The sequence below is a fragment of the Ascaphus truei genome, chromosome 4 (assembly GCF_040206685.1).
Source record: "Ascaphus truei isolate aAscTru1 chromosome 4, aAscTru1.hap1, whole genome shotgun sequence".
Lineage (NCBI taxonomy): Eukaryota > Metazoa > Chordata > Amphibia > Anura > Ascaphidae > Ascaphus > Ascaphus truei.
Window position 1 is genome coordinate 298,752,338 of NC_134486.1, and position 19,062 is coordinate 298,771,399.

Consider the following 19,062-nt stretch of genomic DNA (forward strand, 5'->3'; position numbering starts at 1 on the left):
TTTAATTGCCTTCGGGAAGCGCGCGGGGCCTCTGTAAACCCCGCGCCCCCCCGCAGCGCACTGCTGCATTAGACGAACTGCGCCATAGAATAAGACAGGGATGGTTCGGTTTAAACAAGGAATAATGGGATGGGATACAAAAAAAGGGAAAGGGATGGAGGAAAGTTGTCCTGAGTTCTGCATATTGATGAAGTAAAGTAATTGCTCAGAAAAGTAGCCTCATTAATAGCGTGGGCAGCCATCAGCCCCAGAATCCATAACTATTAATTCACTTGCTCTACACCTGTGGATCGTATCAGTGAGGGTGAGAATCGAATGGATTCTCTGCAATGAGGTTAGAAGTTTCCTCCCAGCCTTGCAGATAGGGACTGGGGAAGTGAGTTAACCCTTACATAGGGATGGAGGCTGTTTAGTTTTGTGGTTTCTGCACTTTTTAAGTGGCAGGTTGAAAAAAGCCATGGTTTAATTTCCCCAAATCTGTCTCTCTGGTTGTACCTCTGCACATGCCTCTTACAGGGATATTCATAAAATGACACAAGCCTGTATAACCTACAAGGAAAATTAATAAACAGAAGAAAAAAAAACAACTGGGGTAAAATACTTTGGCTCCAACATAAAGAGTATCATTAAATCTGAAACCATAATGGAACTCAAGTACTTTGCATTCAGAACCAGGCCTCAATCAGGTGACAGTATGATTTTCATTGTAATGTGGGTGGCGAGGAGAGCTTGGTAATATGAACAGAGTCAGTGGGAAGTTAGTGAGTCCCCGCTCAACCACGAAAGATTATGTTGTTTCCTCCTATTAAGTATACAGCCGGGGGTTCAACCAGACCCCCCCTGCTTGGTAGGACGTAGAGGCTGGGAAGGGATGTGTAACAAACTCAAGGTTCTCAGTGAGCAGAATATAGCATATGCTAAAGGATTACACGAGTTATCGAGGGGGCAGAGTACTTAACTTGACCCGAGGAGTGATTGCTGAAAAGAGTTCCGGCCAAGTAGCACAGAACCTTGGTAAACAAATCTAGCCTAGATCAGGTTTATGTTTGAGTGTGGCAAGGAAGGATCTGAAGGCGTTCTCAGGCCTGCTCTGCCAAGTGCATCGTTAAGATTGAGCGAGACCGGGAATAGGCCTAGAGCTTTAGCAAAAGCCTCCAAAATGTGTGCCCTTTAAAGCGAGCTTCAGGAACAATTTTTAAAAGCAATGAGGCAGAAGGCGAACTCCTAACAGTAAGGGAAACCATCATTCCTTAGTTGTCGAGTAAAAGGTTTTAAAGCAACCCTCTTTTTGAAAGTCACAAGTGAAATGTCCTGGACCAGTAGCAATTCGACATGCTTCTTGCAGCTTTATACTTTAAGGGGCCTATGCAGAGAGCTGCGGTAACTGAATTAGCGGCATTTGTTGGCGAAATATGCCTTTAGAAAGGCAGGTAATGGCGAGTAAAAAAAAAAAGCGCCTTTTTTTTTTTTTTAAATCTCGCCGCGCGGGTGGCGAGAACCTAAATCTCGCCAGGTTTCAAAAATGCCGTATTCAGAAAGGCGCGATCGCCATCTAGCGGCTGATCGCGCCATTAAAATGGAGAAAAAATCAACAATTAGCTCCGCCAACAAACGTTGGCAGGAAGCTGGAGCTCGGCGGCCAGAGGGAGAAGAAAAAAAAAACGCGCTTTTTTTAAAACATGTTTCACCAGCGCGCATCTCGCCGGTTGAAAATCTCCATATGCAGACATGATTTTAAATGCAGTTTTAGGACCTTTCTGCATATGGAGATAAAATCACGCCAAAAAAGGTACTATTTATTAACATCTCCAATTAATTCCACCGCTGCTCTCTGCATAGGCCCCTAAGTCTTTGTGTAACCGTGGATCCAGGCTACCATGAGCCCTGTCCAACTTCTCTGAATGAGAGGATAGGTCTGGCAAGAAGGTTCCTGGTGTAGGTAATCCTTAAGTTCAGGGGTCTTTATTCTGACATTATTCTGCCTATTTCTATTGATGAGATACTCTTGATTTTCAACCATAAAAAAAGATTGGTGATCAGTAGCCAGTTCACTGAGGCTTGTCACAATGTCAGCGACTCTATTCCCTATTTTGCATATATCAACCTTAAAGTTAGGGTGAAGCCATTGGAGTGGGAGCTCGGGTGTGGGGACCCCTGCTTTTCCTGTTTTAGAGGGCCAATGTGCTTCACGTCTATCCCTATGAATGACAACTAGGGGTGACGTATAATGGACATTGCTTGACTCACAGTTTCATCCACACTTAGGGAGATTGCCCTTATTTTGGCTTATGGATTGTCTGTTCTGTTACTTGGGATGATATATATCCCTCCAGACATCATCTTCTCCTCTCTTTAATTTTGCTTGTAGTCAGTTCAAATCTGTAGGCATCTCCCTTATTATATCTGCAGCCTCTATATGTTTCACATTATGTGGGCGTTTTCTCTCTTTTATGCATGGTGTGTAAATTGGGCATCTATTTGTACATAAGATATCTGATGTGAATACCCCCTGTTTCCATCCATGTATTATTTAGGTGCATTTTTACCTCTGGTTAGTCATTTATATCCAGTGGTTATCAATCATTTAAACCAGCTGATAGCCCTACATATCTCATTATATTGAGATTTCTATTTATGTGACGCATGTGCACACTGTGCTTATTACTGTTAGCGGCAGACAATTTATTCCCTCTGGAGAAGCAATTATGGTCCTACCCCCCCCCCCCCTCATATATATACTCATATATATATTTGCCTTACCTGCACATTGTTTTCTGTGGTGCTTAAGGATAGTTTAAGTTGTTGGCACTTGTCTCTCAAACTTCCTGCTTCTTCCTGTACAACTTGAAATTCAGTTTTAAGGATCACCAAGTTCTTTTGTAAAATAGCTTCTTGAGTTTGAAATTCTCTCTTCAGCTCTGCTTCTTTCTGTTTGCAAGTGTGCAGGCTCTCCGCTGTAAACAGCTGAGATCTTTTCAATGCTTCCAGCTCATGTTCGTAAAATGCCTGGGCTTTCCCGAGTTTTCCTTCATAGTCTTCCACTAACTTTTTCCTCTCCAGACGTAGGTCTTCCAGTTTGTTGTTAAGGTCCTCCATTTGTAAATGGTGCATCTCTTCCAGTGTTTCTTGTCCCATGTTTAAAGTAGCATTTTGGCTGTGTTGGACTTTCAAAAGCTCTTGCATCTCCAGTCTATGACTTGATCTTAGTTCTTCTAGAGCCGAGCGTTTGTCCTTCTCAAACTGTACCTGAAGCTGCATGAAGCTCCGTATCCTTTCTTCAAATCTCTTTCTAATCTCTTCAACTTCTCTGGACATGGTCACGACTCTTTGTACATGCTGAGCCTCTGCACAAAGTTGCATGTCTTCTACTCTATGTTTGTAAACCTCAAACTCTGTCAGTGCTTGGTGCTTCATCTTTTTGTGCTCCTCCAATGACTCTTCTAGAGCCTGCACCTTCCTCTTGAGATCCATTTCCTCTGAGACTTTATTCCTATACTGCAATATTTTATCACGTGTTTCTGCAAGGATTTGCTGAATTTCTTCTTCGTGAGCTTCCTTGATGGCCTGGATTCCTGATTCATGCTCATCATTCCTGGTGTTTAAGGCGTATATGACCTGAGAATTAATAAAATTATACATTATTTCAGCATAAGATCTAAAAATAATTCAAGACAAAAGTAAAATTGCATACAAACTCACATACATTCATGTTTACATTTGCATATTGTATACACCAAGTTCCCCCTCCCTCCCTCTTACCCATTCACTCTCTCCTCCATCTCCACTCTTCCACCTTTCTTTATCACTCTACCCCCTTTCACTCTCCCATTCTCGCTCCTTCGCTATCTCACTTCCCCCTTCTTTCTATCCCCTCTTTCGTACTCTTTTCTCTCTCTTACTTTCCCTCCCTCTCTCTCCCCCTTTTTTGCATCACTTTCACCCATCCTTTTGTCCTTCACTCTCCCCCCTCCTCTCTCTTACTCCTCTTTCTATCTCCCCATCTCTATTTCTTAATCTCAACCCTCCTCTCTCTTGCTCTCTGCCCCTCTCTCTTGCTCTCCGCCCTCTTCTCTCATTCTCTCTGCCCAACTCTCTCTCTTACTCTCCGCCCTCCTCTCTCTTACTCTCCGCCCTTCACTCTCTTACTCTCCGCCCTTCACTCTCTTACTCTCCGCCCTTCACTCTCTTACTCTCTGCCCTCCCCCTTTTACTCTCCGCCCTCCTCTCTCTCTTACTCTCCGCCCTCCTCTCTCTTACTCTCCGCCCTTCACTCTCTTACTCTCCGCCCTTCACTCTCTTACTCTCTGCCCTCCCCCTCCCTTTTACTCTCCGCCCTCCTCTCTCTCTTACTCTCCGCCCTCCTCTCACTCTCCGCCTTCCTCTCTTACACTCCACTCTCCGCCCTCCTCTCTCTCTCTTACTCTCCGCCCTCCTCTCTCTTACTCTCTGCCCTCCTCTCTCTTAATCTCTGCCCTCCTCTCTCTTACTCTCCGCCCTCCTCTCTCACTCTCCGCCCTCCTCTTACACTCCACTCTCCGCCCTCCTCTCTCTCTTACTCTCCGCCCTCCTCTCTTACTCCCTGCCCTTCTCTCTCTCTTACTCTCCGCCCTCCTCTCTCTTACTCTCTGCCCTCCTCTCTCTTACTCTCTGCCCTCCTCTCTCTCTTACTCTCCGCCCTCCTCTCTCTCTTAGGCTGCGTCCAGGGTGAATGGAGCCGGGCGGAGGCGCGCTGAGGCTGAGGGAAAGTGGGTGCTTTCCCTGGCCTTAGACCGCGCGCCTTCCGGGGGCGTGTCGGGTGGGGGGCCTGTGATGTCACGGAGCTGGTTCACCCTCATTGGGCGAACCGCTCATGTGACCGGCCCTGTGCTCCCTTGAGCGCTTGAATTTAACATTTTTCTAACACTTACGCTTCCGCACGCTTGCATAAGCGTAAGCGTAAGCGAGCCCCTGCTAAAGCTGCTCTCATTGCGGCTGCAGGGGCTCACTGCCGAGCAGCAGCACGCCTCAGCACCCATGCCCGAGGCCTTACTCTCTGTCCTCATTCTCTCTCTTACTCTCTGTCCCCCTCCTCTCTCTTACTCTGTCCTCCTCCTCTCTCTTACTCTGCCTCCCCCTCCGTGTCTGTCCAGGCCCTACCCGGCAATGGAGGGGGTGGGGGCCACCCAGACAGCCAATAATGGAAGTTGGACCTGACGTCCAGTGAGTCCTGACTTCCGTGTTCAGACCACTGGGGTGGGCCCCCCTCTGCTGCCGGGCCCCTCCTGTGGTCTGTGTATGAGTTCTGACAGGGCCGGCTTGATGGCGGTGTCATTGGTGCAAATGCACCTGGCCACGAGCTTGCAGAGTCCCCGCACTCTTACCCAACCCAACTTCCGTAATTACAGTTAAAATGTTGTGGTGGTTAAGTTAACCACCACAAACATTTAAACTGTGATTACTGGAGTTGGGCCGAGGGAGAGCATGGGGACTCTGCAAGCGCGTGGCCAGATGCATTTGCACCAATGACACCGCCATCATGTCGGCCCTGTTATCTGGCGTAATAGTTACTCCAAAGACTATACAAAGGAAGAACAGTGAAGTCCAGAATCAGTGCTGCAGAGGCTATACGATGAACAGATATGTTCTATAATCAATAGAAATAATCTAAGTTCTTGAAAGTAAATGATGCAGAGGATATTATTAAAGGCACCACCAAAGGCCAGTTCATGAATGATATACTCCAATGATAAACCCCAATTGGGGATGAAAGGTACTGAGTGATGGGGAAAGTGTGGGGAGCCTAGTGTCCCGACTTGTGAAGACGAGTAGTGTGAATCCCCTCCCCTCAATATAAACGTACCAACCCTGAAGACTGGTATGAGTTGCGGTTATTACCGATAATGCAGTATAACCTCCGGCAGAGGTAGATGAAAAGGAGTACTCGCGGCTTGGTGGTGCAGACTCCGGTAGCGAGCGTCCTACTTGTAAGTTGATAGTAATGAAGGAAATCCACCCAGGAGAGGAGGAATGCAGTGCACTGCAAAAACTGCACTGAAAGTGCTTCACGCACGAAACGCGTCAGAGCTTTTTGTGTCCCCTGCAGTGCTCATGCTGCACTTTCAATACATTTTCTATTTTGAAATACTTTTTTGCTGTTTAAGCCCGTTTTTGCAGTGCACTGCATTCCTCCTCTCCTGGGTGGATTTTCTTAATTACTCCATAGACTATAATTACTAGCCTAAAGCTTCAGCCTATCAAATTTGTTGACGTTTTTAAAAGGAAAATGTACGACGTTGTAAAAGCCTAACGTTTATAATTAGAGATGTGTGAATATCTTTGCACCTTCTTTTGCACATTTTCATCACATTTTTAACAAGTTTACATTGCTCAGAAATGAGCAAAAACTGAACAATTTAAGGTGCAATATTTTTTACCAGATTACTGTGACATTTTGACACTTCATAATAATTTAATGAAAATGGCAATCTGTAAAGGGCCATGTGAACTTGCACCTTAATTTTAAATGTTTTTTAGGTGAACTTTCTTTTTTAAACAATTTTGGTGTGTGATTCTAGCCTAAATACTGTAGCACGCAATGTGATACAATGTAAACTTGCCCTGTGCATGTTGGTGATATTGGCGGTCACGAACGGCACACCTGTGAGAACTGTACATGACTTGTATATGTGACAGGGGTTAATACAAAGCTATCTAGCTGATCCACCTTTCACCTATGCTTGGTCCCTAAAATGAATAATATCCCCCCTCAATCCGCCACAATATATATCTTAATCGCAGTCACCACCAAAGAGCAACATTCACTTGCAAAGTCTTTAGTGCCTGTTTACTAAGCAAACAACACACTTAACACATACAAATCAATTGTGGCAAAATGTGCCTGAAAATGTAACCACTCTTAAAAACGTGCCACGTTCAATCAGAGCCTGTAAAATGTCCTCATGTCTCTTTCATAATTACAGTAAATATTAGCACATTTTAGCACATGAAAAGCAACATTTATTCTGAAGATAAATATTCACATACAAAAATAATACAAAATGACGGTGACGTCAAAAAGGTTATAATATTTTCAAAGATGGTTGCATCTACCCACCCTACAAGGGAATAAACTACCTCTTATTAGTTTTGATTACCTCAGCACATCACCAGTAACTGTTTACCTCTCGCTGGCCTTTCCCCAGGCATCTCAAACCAGCTGTATGGCACTTCCTGTCTATGCATAGATTCTGCTTGTTGGAATAAGTTAGCCACACCACTTTTATTTAAAATACTTTGCTTTTCTTATGTAAGAAGATCTTCAGAACGTATTCTAGTGTCACAATAAATTAGCCATATCTCTTTTCCTTTCTAAAATATATCTCAAAAAGTTGTCTTATAATCATCACTCACATTCATAATTTTATGGGAAAATACAATTTCTTACAGAGTCCAAAGTCATTATTTATTACATTGTAGATTTAATATACAAAATAGTACAGTGCTTAGTTTACAGCAAAATATTATTACAGAAACATATAGTACAATAAATGTGATAGTTTCATCAAACAGATCTAATTATGTTACCATATAACAGCCTTAGATTACTTCAGAGAAGGCTTAAAGTCAGAAATATGAAAATCCACATGTGCAATAGACAAACACTCCCCTCTATGTTGAACTTCTCATTTCATATCTCAAATGAAGGGTTTATATTCTAAATTCCCTTAATTGAAACACAGCATAAACCCACCTTGTGGGTGTATCCCTTACCCTCCCTCTCATCAATCTGCAGCCAGTGACATTTTTATAAGGTAAGGATTTTTTTTTAAAGCTTCCTGGAGATATAAAATGTCCCACATATTTATTCCTATAATACTTAGAGGAACGCCATCTTCACTGTTGCGTTTGTATAATTAAAATGCACATGTAGACACCACTTTTATCAACGCAATTTATACTTTTGCATGAGAAAACTGATACCTGAGATAACATAGACCAACTGTCATTCTTGGTATTAATTTAATCAGCTAATCGCAACTGTTACAAAGATTAATCTGTAATTCTCATGAATTGTTGTTAGACCCGTGATATCTTTATATTGATAAATCTACACAATTCTGGAATACCTTCCTGGCCACACTGCCTGGTATTTATAGACCCCCTTCAGAGAAGCCCAAAGCTACATCCAATATGCCAAAAATACAAAGTGAAATACCTATATATCTCTTGAAAAGGGGTAATTTAGTTAAACCATTTGGCCAAAGCATTTTAAGCCTGAAAGTCACTTTAAGGCATGGCCAAATATTGCAGGTCCTAACACTAACTGATTAAAATTCTTATTTACCTCTATAATTAGAGGAAGAATGATCGCATTGGATCTGTCCCAACCAGCTGCATGAAAAAGACCTATTTACATGGAAAGCTGGTTGGGACAGATCCAATGCGATCATTCTTCCTCTAATTATAGAGGTAAATAAGAATTTTAATCAGTTAGTGTTAGGACCTGCAGTTAGGGTTGCCAGGTATCCGGTATTGAACCGGACTGTCCTGTATTTGGACACTCTGTCCAGTAAAAAATGAGAGGTACTGTAATACTGGACATGTATGTGTCCGGTATTTTCCTCCCTGGACATTGTGAACTGATGCACCTTTCACCATTGAGTCCAGTATTTTTGGAGAAGCCACCTACCAACCCTACCTGCAATATTTGGTCATGCCTTGAAGTGGCTTGCAGGCTTAAAATACTTTGGCTAAAGGGTTTAACTAAATGACCCCTTTTCAAGAGCTATATAGGTATTTCACTGTGTATTTTTGTCATATTGGATGTAGAGTTGGGCTTCTCTGTTTCCTGTTATATACATTTAGCCATGCCCAGTAGCACTCCAATTGACACTTATATACATATATATGTGGTAATTTGGGATGTTTCTTAGAGCTTGCTGGGTATCTGTGTGTTTATAAACTTTGTCCAGGTGGTCTCAGTTAATTTGGAGGTTAGTGGCCCCTCCCTCCCAGGGTTTAAGCTCGCCCCTCCCCACTTTTCAAGTAAGCAGGTCTTTTTCATGCACTTGGTTGGGACAGATCCAATGCAATCATTCTTCCTCCAATTAGTCCCCCTCCCCCGACCCAGTACCCTCCCCTGATGGGGAACAAAATATAGTTTTACATTTCCTGCGACACACCGGCCAATAGGAAGCAGATGACATTGCAGCTTCCTATTGGCCAGCGTACAGCAGGAGATTTAAAACTATATTTTGTTCCCCCAACAGGGGATGGTACCAGGGGAGCAGGGTGGGGGCGCCTTTGGAGGCAAGTATCTTGGTAAGCAGGGGTTCCCCAGAGCTGAAATTAACGTGTTTGAGTTCCGGATACGTCCTGCTTTCGACATATGCTAAAGAAAAATGTAAAATTACTGTAGATGGAACCATACCTTTAATACAGTGACACATCTGAATAAGGATTGACATTTGACTATATAGTTTAACAAAGTGACACGGTTACCAAAAATAATATAGGGGAAGAATTCATAACACACTACAATAAAACACAGGATATATAGGTGTATAGGGCATTAACAAAAAAGGAGAAAATAGAATAACAATCCCAAGGGAGCAATATTTATAAAAAGTCATCAATTTTATTTTTTGGTGCTTTTAAGACCCTGATTATACCAGGTCCGTGCGAGTGTGCCCTCGTGACGTCACCAGGGCTATGCGCACGTCTGAAAACGGAGGAGACAGGGAGGCGTGGCGGAGGCGTGGTCGTGAGTGGTACGCCCTCATTGGCTAAACCGCTCACGTGACGCGGCCGCCGCACACCAAAGGAAAAAATGAAAATCCGCACGCGAAGTATAGGCAACTGCATTAGGTCACATTCATTTCTTCCGGCGGCGCACATGCTAGTATAATAACGGCCTGACAAAATGAAGCAGCAGGAAGAGAAACAAATCCTATTAGTGCCCAGATATTAATGATACAATATTGTAACTGATCGTACGTGACTCATCTTTTGGTATAATGAGTTATCAGTGCTAGCACACAAACCTCGTTATGCACCATCCAGACTTGCGTTCTTCTCAAGGATGTCTTCTTTCTACCCCCTTTGTATCTGAAGCCCTCTCCCACCTTAAACCTTTTTCACTGACTGCCCCACACCTCTGGAATGCCCTTCCCCTCAGTACCCGACTAGCACCCTCTCTATCCACCTTTAAGACCCACCTTAAGACACACTTGCTTAAAGAAGCATATGAATAGCACTGTGGATATTCTAAACACGATACATAATGCTTGGCCCCCTGCAGACGCACTTACCAGAACTCCCTCCTACTGTCTCTGTACGTTCTCCCTACCTACCAATTCGACTGTAAGCTCCTCAGGGCAGGGACTCCTCTTCCTTAATGTTACTTTTATGTCTAAAGCACTTATTCCCATGATCTGTTATTTATATTATCTGTTATTTATTTGATTACCACATGTATTACTACTGTGAAGCGCTATGTACATTAATGGCGCTATATAAATAAAGACATACAATACAATACAACCTCACCCCCCCTGTTCTTTATTGTTGCATTGCAGAATTGTGATGATCAATGTATGTACCACTTTTCCTGCAGCGAAGAGAGAAACGTATCAGTTCTGATCAGGTGTACCCTTCCAAGGAGTGAACGGGTGATGCCTGCCAATAATGTAATAGACTAAGGCCACTCTGTTGGATGTGGCTACTGTATGGACGTGCAAAGCAAGTAGGAAGGAAAGGAACAGGAATATTAAGAACCTCTGACATATATTTGAGGTATATATACCTCTCTCCTATATTTGCACTTAAATCAGCAGTCTGCTTTGTCAGTAATCACGCTATCCGCTGACTCCCAATCTCCAGTGATGGACCCCTTGGTTCTCAAGATATGAGATCATAACCACCAGGAGAGTTTTCTTACCAGGGTTGCCACCACTCCGGGTTTGACCCGGAGACTACGGGGTTTGACCACGTTTTGACCTACGGGTTTAGTTTGTAAATCTCTGGGTGGTGGCGTAGTGCGACGGCGTCTCCCAGCATCCTCTGGCATTCTCCTGCATCTCCCCCTGCAACTCCCATTAACATGGTTGCATAGTGTAAAATGACGCTGCGTTGCCATGACAACAGGATGCTACGTGATGTTTCAGCATCTCGTGACGCCCTTTGCCATGGTAACAGAACGCTACGTCGCTACGTGGCATCTCGTTGCCATGACAAGTTGACGGCGCGTAACATTGTGATGTCACGTAGCGTCACATTGTCATGGCAACGGCACACAGCCATGTTCACGGGATTTGCAGTGGGAGATGCAGCAGAATGCCGGGAAACGTCACCGGTAAGAGAGAATATTTTTTACATTTATCTCTGGGTTGGCCTTCAGTACAAGGTGGCAACACTGATTCTGTGACGGGGGCACGGCCATGACGTCACCCGGCAGGTTCGCCCTCATTGGCTGAACCGCCGGGGGGCGTGGCTGAGCGCTCCGTCGCGATTCCTGCTCTCAATTCTATTGAGAGCAGGAGCAACTCTCGCCACAGCGCTGCGGCCCCCCCTCGCAGTGGGCCCGGCACCATTGCGGGGAGGGCTCTCGTCCCTGCAGCGTCCGCCACAGCGGGCGCTGCAGTCCTATGGACGCAGCCTAAGGCCTGGTCCCCGCTGGCTACTGCAGCGCCCGCTGTGGCGGACGCTGCAGGGACAAGAGCCCTCCCCTCAATGGTGCCGGGCCCACTGCGAGGGGGGGCCGCAGCGCTGTGGCGAGAGTTGCTCCTGCTCTTGCCCTGGCCTTGGTCCACGCGCCGGCCAGTGACGTCATGGAGCTGGTTCGCCCTCATTGGGTGAACCGCTCACGTGACCGGCCCTGCGCTCCGGCGAGCGCTTGAATTTAAAATTTGGCTAAGGCCTCGGACATGCTTACCGCTGGCGTGCTGATGCGCGCTGAGGCCCAGGGAAAGAGGGTGCTTTCCCTTGCCTTGCGGTTGCTTATCCTGCTCGCCGTAAGGGGGCGGGCCGGGGGCGGGCACGTCACTGGCCGGGGGCGGGCCAGTGACGTCATGGAGCTGGTTCGCCCTCATTGGGCAAACCGCTCACGTGACCGGCCTGTCGCGCCGGCAAGCGGGGGAATTTTCCCCTAAGACCTGCGCTTCCGCAAGCGCGCGGAAGCGCGGGTGAGCCCCTACTAAAGCCGCTCTAATTGCGGCTGTAGGGGTTCAGTGCTGAGCCGGAGCGCGCATTAGCGCGCTTCCGCCAGCAAGCAGGCAACATGGCCGAGGCCTAAGACTTACGCTTCCGCAAGCGCACTCATTGCGGCTGCAGGGGCTCAGTGCCGAGCGTGAGCGCGCCTCAGCACAGGTCAGCGCCTGGACGCAGCCTTACTTTTTTGTAAAATTCAACCAGTTCAACATGTGAATAAGTAATTGCAAATATATAAGTCATAAGCATAATTTTGATTGTGGGAAAACGGTCTTGCACAAAATGCCTCCCAGAAGTCTCACACAGAAACGGAGAAAGCTAAGGATATGAATTAAGTATGAGCAACACTGATATAGAAATCTCTAAAGTATGGTGGTAATATTTTATACATTTTAGTATCAAGCAGCTCTCAGCTGCAAACTGAAGGCAAAATGGTTTGAGGAACCAAAAAAGGCCTTAAGGGCACATTTCATCTGCTGCTTTAATGTTGAATTGTCCTGCAAAGTTTTGGAAATTCTTGCAGATCCTTCTAGACTCACAACACGTAGCTGATGGACATGGAAGAAATGATTATTGTTGGAAGGGCCTGCAGCTAAAGTTGCCATCTGGCTCAATGTGCAAAACCTACACATGTTCAGCCATTTCAGGTTTTTAAATGAGCTAAGGAGGATTATAAACTGGGAACGATTGAAGCATCAGTTCGTTTATTAAAGACAGCTACAATCAGTTCATTCTTTTTAAGCGTTTATCCTGATTTTCACTTATGAAAATGCAACTTCAAACAGTTTGGCATTTACATTTCCCAACCCAATGTAGAACTTGACCTTGTTGGCTTTTCTGGCTGATCTAATGCCAGTTGGCAATCCTACCTGTAACACATTGATAATAATAATCTGTATTACCATGCCTGCTGTTTAAATACTACAATTTAAGAGGAAATGGGTACTTGCTTATTCATTTTAATAGGTCAAAATGAACACGCACAGCCAGACACATTTCTTCTGCACAAGGAGGGAAGCTTTGAATCAAGCATGGAAAAAGGAAAACGTGGGGTACAGGCATACCCCGGTTTAAGGACACTCACTTTAAGTACACTCGCGAGTAAGGACATATCGCCCAATAGGCAAACAGCAGCTCGTGCATGCGCCTGTCAGCACGTCCTGAACAGCAATACCGGCTCCCTACCTGTACCAAAGCTGTGCGCAAGCGGGAAGACTATAGAGCCTGTTACACATGCGTTATTTACATCAGTTATGCACATATATGATGATTGCAGTACAGTACATACATTGATAAGTGGGAAAAAAGGGAGTGCTTCACTTTAAGTACATTTTCGCTTTACATACATGCTCTGGACCCATTGCGTATGTTAATGCGGGGTATGCCAGTATATGTATCTAGTGTCCCAAATGGGAACATTGCTCCCCAACCGATGCAAACGGTGACATTTTAACACTGTGTGACTCTGCATCATGTATCAAGGTGCTTTGTTCCATTGTTTGCCCCCAATTGCTCCACTTGCACCATGAACGTTTTGGAGAGTGGTTTCAGTTAGGGGAGGAGAGAGTCAGAGCAATATATTTAATTCTTTTAAAACTTCCTTTCTTTTATTGGAAATTTTGTACAGATAGGAAGGGGAGAAGGGAAAAAGGGGAAAGGAAATAAAAATGGGGTGGGGAGACCGTAAGTGAAGTGACATATTGCTTTAAAGAGTAAGACTTATGGGAAACATCAGTTTCTGTTTTAATAATAATAATAATAATAATAAGACCGGGGTCAGGTAAGCAGAAAAGTGTCATGTTATTGTTAGAGGTGAAGATACATTATATGCCATAGGAGTAACACGTGGGTAACATCTACCAAGACAAGGGAGCGTAAACTTTTGCTGCTGCACCCCCTGTCTTGGCTGCCCCGGTGCTCGCGACCCCCCCTCCCCCTCTGTCATGGAGCTGCGTCAAATTACAGCACGTCACATGACCCCGCGGCGGGATTTGATGCCATGGCGCACGTCACAGAGCGTCTGAATCACGGTAAATTCTTAGTTGCAGAGGCCTAACGTGAACCCCCGGCATTTCATTTAAATGCTTTGGGGAAGAGCGCGGGGCCTCTGCATCCGCTTCGCCCACCCCCCCAGAACAGTTTGTGCACCCCTGTACCAAGACGTCGATTTGGTGGAGAGGAATAGGCCAGCCTGAGAGCTGGTACAAGAGAAAAAGATACGGCAGAACTTGTGAAATCCGTTGCAGACTAGGCTGGTAAGCGTCTCAATTGTGCAAACTTCCCAACTGTTATTATTCATTTGCAGAATAGATGGAGGGGCACAGTGCTGGGCACAGTGCCAGGCTGACACATCTAGTTTCTCAAAAGATGCAAAGCCAGGTTACTTTCCGTCTTGTCCAAATCCTTATGGGGTCTATGTATTAAACAGAACCACGGGTCTCTAAAGATGGGTATATTATACATTTTGCTAACCATGAGAATAATACCATCACATATAGGGACAATTTTAGAACAAGGTCACCACATATGTATGTAGGAGCCTGGCCACATCCCTTCCAGCACCCCGTAGACATGTCAGGCTTATATCTATGCAGGTGTGTAGGTGTGAGATACCATACTGTATGTGGAGTTTAAAGCTGTTCTCTAAGGCTAAGGCCCCGCTCCCAGAGTCAGCGCGCCCGCACTGCAGACTGGCGGGCGCTGACAGACACAGACCGCGATATGCGGTCTGTAGGGAGCGGGAGCCGGAGCGGGAGGTGGGCGGGAGTGGGAGGTTTGAGCTTGAGCGGGGGGGGGGGGGGCGTGGCTTGAGCGGAGGGACCCGCTACTCTCCCCCCCCTCCCTCCCTCCACGGGCTCGGGCTGGCACTCATACACACACGCAGACACACACACACACAGACACACACACACACACACACACACACACACACACAGAGGCAGGCACTCACGCACTCAGACACACACATACACACACACAGACAGGCACGCACGCACTCAGACACACACACAGACAGGCACACACATACACAAACACAGATAGGCACTCAGACACACACATACACACACACAGGCACTCACGCTGCTTTCACTCCACACTCCTCCCCGCTCCCCGAAGCCTCTCCTCCTCCCGAAGCCTCCCCTCCCCATTGGCTCACAGCCACACCACGTGACGCCACAGCGTGTAGTAAGCTGTGCAGCCAGGGGGGACCGGGACTGGCTCCGCAGGATTCCCCTGCTGGTGGGGAACTCGCGTGTGGCCGCCCGTGCCGCCGAGCGCAGCGGGACCGAGGCCTAATAGTTGTACAAACCGAGTTCTTTGCTATACATTCGTATATCTGACCAGTGTCATCGTCATCCAAGACCTCTCCCAAGTCACTCTCCCAGGCAGACATGAAATAGTTTTTTCTCTCTAGAGCTGTCTATTAGCAACATTTGATATTTGGATGAAATCAGCCCATTAAAGTTTGGGCCCACCGTACAAGTATTATCAAATACAGTCGGCTTTCTTACTGCAGGCCGGCGGAATCCGGGGAGAGAGAGAACATGCCTGATTAGTAAGTATTCATAAAAAATATCGCTGCCAAAGCTATCCTGGCAATGCTGGGAGAAGTGCATCTGGCGAGAAAAATGTTCTCGCCTGAATGAAGTGGTCATCCTCCCTGGGGCGGGGGGAAGGGGGAATTTTGGATGAGTAAAGAGGGATCGGTGTGGGATGGGTGGGGGGGGATTCTGGATGAGTAAAGAGGGATTAAAGGAGAGGAATTCAAATTTAGATCTTAATTTATCCCATAACCGTACAGCAGGGGTGGTCAACCTGTGGAGCAAAAAGAGAAAATTCACTGAAAAAACGATTAAGTAAAGGAACAATGCAAAATCCTTTAAATTAAAAAAGCATGCCCAAAAACGTATGAATATTAACATACATTTTGAAAATGAACACATTTTTGAATAACTTCTTTAACAATTAAAAACATAAAATAAATCAAATATCCCCCTTTGGCTTTAGAGAGGCATTTTGAACTCTCAATCAAAATGAAATGAAGTCAAATCATTAATGTTTATCACAGCAGCTGTCAGTTTTCTATCTATTATCAGCTTTAGCAAAATCTCCAAAGTTTGAGGTGATGTAAACCTGTACTGCTAACCGACCTGTGCTAATTGATTTAGATTTGATTTGTGTGAATGGAATTAAAGTGATTCGGAATCCAAGTTGTTTGTTAGAATCTGAGAGAGATTGTGGAATATAAGAAAAACACATACAGTATAAGGGAAACAATTGATTTATAGGAAAGTTAGAACAAGTTAATCGTTATAGTACATTGTGTGTACAAGATGAAGTTTGTCCACGGCAAAGATAAGAGTATAAGCTTTGTGCCCAGACTTTTCCCAAGGACTGTTTAATTATATTATTGTTTCATGCAAACAAGCTATGTGTAGGTTAAATTAGTAGCTAGGAATTACTATATGAATCATGTTTGAGAGTAGATGCTTCAGAACAGAAAAGAAAGACATAGCCCAAGACTGTTCGTCATTGTTAACCCGTCCTTGCCTGTAGTAACTGCCTCTGAAAGAATAAATCATTTGGAACGGCAAGAAACCTGTATCAGACCAATTTATTGGAACAAAAAAGTCTGTATTTTCACACATTTAGAATGTTTATTTTCAATTTGCAAGTTCCATAGATTGGCAGAGGTAAGTAGAAAGAAGGATTAGAAATCCGATGTGCTTCACCTATTTTGGAAGCCAGATACATATTGCCTTAAATATTTTAATCGTGAAGAGTGATCTCAATATAATTGACTCCTTTTTTATATAACACTGCAAAATGAAACAGCTGCACGCAATGGCTTACATTTCTGAATCGTGTGTGGAAGATTAACATGGCAACGCTATCAAAGGAATTCATTTGGATCCATTCAGCCTTGCAGCAATGCTAAACTGTGCCATTTTAAAGTCTCCTATGCTATTTGTCTTTCCTAAAACAGCGTGCTCCCAGTTCTTTGGGATTTCCTTAACACTTTCAGTGCTGGAGGCATAGGTAATATATTTCAAAGGAGGGAAGTAATCTCTATAGATTCATACCTTGTTGCAGCCAAGAGCTCTACTATATTGACATCCTTATTGAGAATCATTTTCCTGATGTAGTTTAGTAGGCATCACATTGTGAACTGGTATTTTTCTTGGTCAAAGGAGGGGTGTCTGGGCAGATAACAAAAAGGATCTGGGGTTGGGGGTGATCTCACTGGCTGTAGCACGCCACGTCTGCGGTCTACTCAATGAGCACACTAACTTGGCTTACAAGAGCTTCATGTAAAGTTACCTACCTTTGTGAAAATGAACCTGCTACTATCTCAACTCTGTTCTTTATTGTGACCTCATGGAAATGTTACACTCTTTATCCAATACAAACTCCTCCCTCCTGGCCCACACCCAATATCATCATACACACTGGATTACTCAAACGTTTGGCATTATCTACTGAATGTTGGTGGAGAACTCTTAAAACCAGCACACCAACCACCGCTCATTCTAATGGCAAACATCACAAATTTACCACTTGCAAACAACCCCCCAAATTTATATTTATACTGTTACTCTCTTTAGCAGGTGATCTTGAACTTGACCCAGGCCCCCACACCACCTTTTCAACTCTGTCCCATACCCGAGAATACCCCTTTCAAATTCCAAAAAGGACAATCTGTCGCCCATATAAATATCCTTAGCCTGTTGCCCAACTGCCATGAACTAAGGGCATGGTGCCTTATGCATAAACCCAAAGCCATCATTCATATATGCACAAAGCAAACAAGAAACGCAAAAGACCAATATTACTCTGACAATCATCACCAGAATATATAAAATCCAACAAACTTCTGGAAAGTCATCAACAACTATGTAATATCTTTAAGGGTGATATTACTCTGACAAATGCCACTGACATTGCAAACGCATTCAATGAATACTTTGTGGAGTGTACTACTAACTTATTAGCAAAACGCAACCCGACATACAAACATGAAGCTCAATCTGGGTGTACTCCTATAGTCCCACCCTCTCCCAACTCTGCCCACAATTTTCAATTTGTCCCAGTATCTGAAGAGGCTATTACACAAGCGCTCCTCAAATTAAAGCGAAGCAGCCAATGTGGACCTGACCTACTGCAATTAAAGTTCCCTACGACTTGGTGCCCCAGCCATAGCCAAACTGCTTGCTTCCCTAATCAACTATTTTGTCTGCAGGTCATATCCCTAAGACCTGGAAAACTGCCAGAGTTGTTCCAATCTTCAAAAGTGGGGACAAAAACACTCAGGCCAATCTCTCTTCTCCCAATACTATCAAAAGTCATGGAAAAATGTGTTCACTCCCAATTAAGCGATTACTATACCAAGACAAATTTCCCTAGACAATTCCAATCTGGCTTTCGCCACAAACAAACCACAGTAACTAACTTCCTAAAAGTTTGCAATGAGATCCAGTGGGGAATGGAACTGGGACAACGTATTGGTGCAATATTCCTAGATTTTGCAAAGGCTTTTGATACTGTTGATCATGCTATCTTGCTAAACAAACATCAATACTCTGGAATAGGGAAACATGCTTTAAACTGGTTTCATTCCTACCCATCAGGTAGATCCCAACATGTGTCTATCTCTCTGACCTTGAAGACGTACCACAATCTGATTTTTGGAGACTTGAAAAGTGGCTTTCCTAAAACAAACTGTTTGTAAACACCGACAAGAGTGCAACAATGGTATTTGGGACTAAGGCTAAATTTCTAAAGCTACTAATGACAAAGCTTAAGATCAGAACCAGCTCTAATACCATCCTAGCCTCTGTCACTAGTTTGAAATATCTGGGCATATGGTTTAACACA

General features: G+C 44.6%; 1 protein-coding gene across 4 annotated transcripts in view; it reads right to left on the bottom strand.

The window, feature by feature from the left end:
• Positions 1-19,062, bottom strand: part of FAM184A (family with sequence similarity 184 member A) — a 192,909-nt gene that overhangs the window by 86,516 nt on the left and 87,331 nt on the right. For all 4 annotated transcript variants that reach the window (XR_012801137.1, XM_075597750.1, XM_075597749.1 and 1 more), the window contains exon 3: positions 2,761-3,615. Coding sequence is in view for 3 of the 4 variants with exons in the window: in XM_075597750.1 (XP_075453865.1) it covers positions 2,761-3,615 (855 nt within the window). In the remaining variant the exon portion in view is untranslated. The remainder of the gene's footprint in view (positions 1-2,760; positions 3,616-19,062) is intronic.